The sequence below is a fragment of the Aptenodytes forsteri genome, unplaced genomic scaffold (genome assembly GCF_000699145.1).
Source record: "Aptenodytes forsteri isolate BGI_AS27 unplaced genomic scaffold, ASM69914v1 Scaffold1235, whole genome shotgun sequence".
Lineage (NCBI taxonomy): Eukaryota > Metazoa > Chordata > Aves > Sphenisciformes > Spheniscidae > Aptenodytes > Aptenodytes forsteri.
This window is the reverse complement of record NW_008795213.1, coordinates 1-3,071: the sequence shown is the minus strand read 5'-3', so window position 1 is coordinate 3,071 and position 3,071 is coordinate 1. Positions and strand designations below refer to the sequence as shown.

The 3,071-nt window shown below is 61.2% G+C and overlaps 1 protein-coding gene across 1 annotated transcript in view; it reads left to right on the top strand.

Moving 5' to 3' along the window:
• LOC103898432 (myosin-6) overlaps nucleotides 1-2,892 on the top strand; it is a gene marked incomplete at both ends in the record, with an annotated part of 14,539 nt that extends 11,647 nt beyond the window's left edge. The window contains one exon of the mRNA XM_009278702.1: nucleotides 2,715-2,892. Coding sequence (XP_009276977.1) covers nucleotides 2,715-2,892 — 178 coding nt within the window. The remainder of the gene's footprint in view (nucleotides 1-2,714) is intronic.
• Nucleotides 2,893-3,071: the final 179 nt, after the last annotated feature.

The following is a 3,071-nucleotide window of genomic DNA, read 5'->3' as shown; positions in this document are numbered from 1 at the left end:
GACTGAGCCACCGTCTGCCTGGCCTGGAGGACCTCCCTGGAGGACTGAGCCACCTTCTGCCTGTGCTGAGGACCTCCCTGGAGGACTGAGCCACCTTCTGCCTGTGCTGAGGACCTCCCTGGAGGACTGAGCCACCTTCTGCCTGTGCTGAGGACCTCCCTGGAGGACTGAGCCACCTTCTGCCTGTGCTGGAGGACTGCCTTGGAAGACTGAGCCACCTTCTGCCTGTCAGAGGACCTCGGCCTGCCTTCTGCCTGTCCTGGAGGACCTTGGTCCTGCCTCCAATGACTGCTGCTTGTCTTGGAGGACCGAGTCACCTCCCGCCTGGGCTGGAGAACTTCATCTCCACCTCAATCTTCTGCCTGTGCTGGAGGACCTCAGCCTGCCTTCAATGACTGCCGCTTGTCTCGGAGGACCAGGTTATCTGCTGCCTGTCCTGGAGGACCTTCTCTCCACCTCAGAGGACCAAGTCACCTTCTGCCTGTCCCGGAGGACCTCGGGTCCCACCTTGGAGAACTGTTGCCCTCTGCCTGGCCTGGAGGACCGAGTCACCTTCCCCCTGGCCTGGAGAACTTCATCTCCACCTCATCTCCTGCCTGTCCTGGAGGACCTCCTCTCCGTCTCAAGAGAACCAAGACACCTTCTGCCTGGCCTGGAGGACCACCCTGGAGGACTGAGCCACCTTCTGCCTGTGCTGGAGGACCTCAGCCTGCCTTCGATGACTGCCGCTTGTCTCGGAAGACCAGGTTATCTCCTGCCTGTCCTGGAGGACTTTCTCTCCACCTCAGAGGACCCAGACACCTTCTGCCTGTGCTGGAGGACCTCCCTGGAGGACTGAGCCACCTTCTGCCTGGCCTGGAAGACCTCCGTTCCACCTTGGAGAACTAAGTCACTTTCTGCCTGTCCTGGAGGACCTGACCTCCATCTTCTGCCTGTCCTGGAGGACCTCAGCCTGCCTTCGATGACTGCTGCTCGAGGCAGCAGTGTCTTGGCACAAGAGGGCACGAGGACCACCCTGGAGGACTGAGCCACCTTCTGCCTGTGCTGGAGGACCTCAGCCTGCCTTCGATGACTGCTGCCTGTCTTGCAGGACCTTATCTCCACCCGAGGACCAGGTTATCTCCTGCCTGTCCTGGAAGACCTCCTCTCCATCTCAAGAGAACCAAGACACCTTCTGCCTGTCCTGGAGGACCGCCTTGGAGGACTGAGCCACCTTCTGCCTGTCCTGGAGAACCTCTGTTCCACTTTGGAAGACTAAGTCACTTTCTGCCTGTCCTGGACGACCTGACCTCCACCTCCATCTTCTGCCTGTCCTGGAGGACCTCAGCCTGCCTTCGATGACTGCTGCCTGTCTTGGGAGGACCAGGTTATCTCCTGCCTGTCCTGGAGGACTTTCTCTCCACCTCAGAGGACCAAGTCACCTTCTGCCTGTGCTGGAGGACCTCCCTGGAGGACTGAGCCACCTTCTGCCTGGCCTGGAAGACCTCCGTTCCACCTTGGAGAACTAAGTCACTTTCTGCCTGTCCTGGAGGACCTGACCTCCATCTTCTGCCTGTCCTGGAGGACCTCAGCCTGCCTTCGATGACTGCTGCTCGAGGCAGCAGTGTCTTGGCACAAGAGGGCACCACACCAAGGCAGGTGTCTTGGAGGACTGAGCCACCTTCTGCCTGTCCTGGAGGACCTCAGCCTGCCTTCAATGACTGCTGCCTGTCTTGGGAGGACCAGGTTATCTCCTGCCTGTCCTGGAAGACCTCCTCTCCATCTCAAGAGAACCAAGACACCTTCTGCCTGTCCTGGAGGACCGCCTTGGAGGACTGAGCCACCTTCTGCCTGTCCTGGAGGACCTCTGTTCCACTCTGGAAGACTAAGTCACTTTCTGCCTGTCCTGGACGACCTGACCTCCACCTCCATCTTCTGCCTGTCCTGGAGGACCTCAGCCTGCCTTCGATGACTGCTGCCTGTCTTGGGAGGACCAGGTTATCTCCTGCCTGTCCTGGAGGACTTTCTCTCCACCTCAGAGGACCAAGTCACCTTCTGCCTGTGCTGGAGGACCTCCCTGGAGGACTGAGCCACCTTCTGCCTGGCCTGGAAGACCTCCGTTCCACCTTGGAGAACTAAGTCACTTTCTGCCTGTCCTGGAGGACCTGACCTCCATCTTCTGCCTGTCCTGGAGGACCTCAGCCTGCCTTCGATGACTGCTGCTCGAGGCAGCAGTGTCTTGGCACAAGAGGGCACCACACCAAGGCAGGTGTCTTGGAGGACTGAGCCACCTTCTGCCTGTCCTGGAGGACCTCAGCCTGCCTTCAATGACTGCCCCCCCCCCGCCCCCTTCAAACCACCCCGGAGGACCAAAGCAACCACCAGGCCAGCCTGGAGGACCGAGGTACACCCAAGCTCGGCCCCCCCGGAGGACCCTGGTCCTCCTCGGAGGACCAAAGTACCGTCGACCCACCCTGGAGAAGCAACAACCTGTCCCGAAGGACCCCATCCCCGCCTTGGAGCGCCCAAGTACCCTCAGCCGTCGCCGGAGGACCGTGTGAGAAGACCCGACGACCCTCACTTCACCCCGGAGGACCTCACCCCACCTCGGAGGACCCAGGTACCCTTCAAGCCCACCCTGGAGGACCCCAACCACCTCCTGGAGGACCCCAGCACCCCTCGGCCCACCCTGGAGAACCCCAAGCATGTCCCAGTGGACCCCAACACCCCCTCAGCCCACCCCGGAGGACCCTAACCACATCCTGGAGAACTCCAACACCTCTCAGCCCACCCCGGAGAACCACAACACCGCTCAACCCACCTTGGAGGACCCCAACCACGTCTCAGAGGACCCCAAACCCTCTCAGCCCACCCCAGAGGACCCCAGCGATCTCCTGGAGGACCCCAACATCCGTCAGCCCACCCCTAGAGGAGCCCAACCACGTCCTGGAGAACCCAACACCCCTCAGCCTACCCCAGAGGACCACAACCACGTCCCAGAAAACCCCAACACCCCTCAGCCCACCCTGGAGAACCTCAACGACCTCCTGGAGAACCCCAACACCCCTCAGCCCACCCCGGAGGACCCCAAC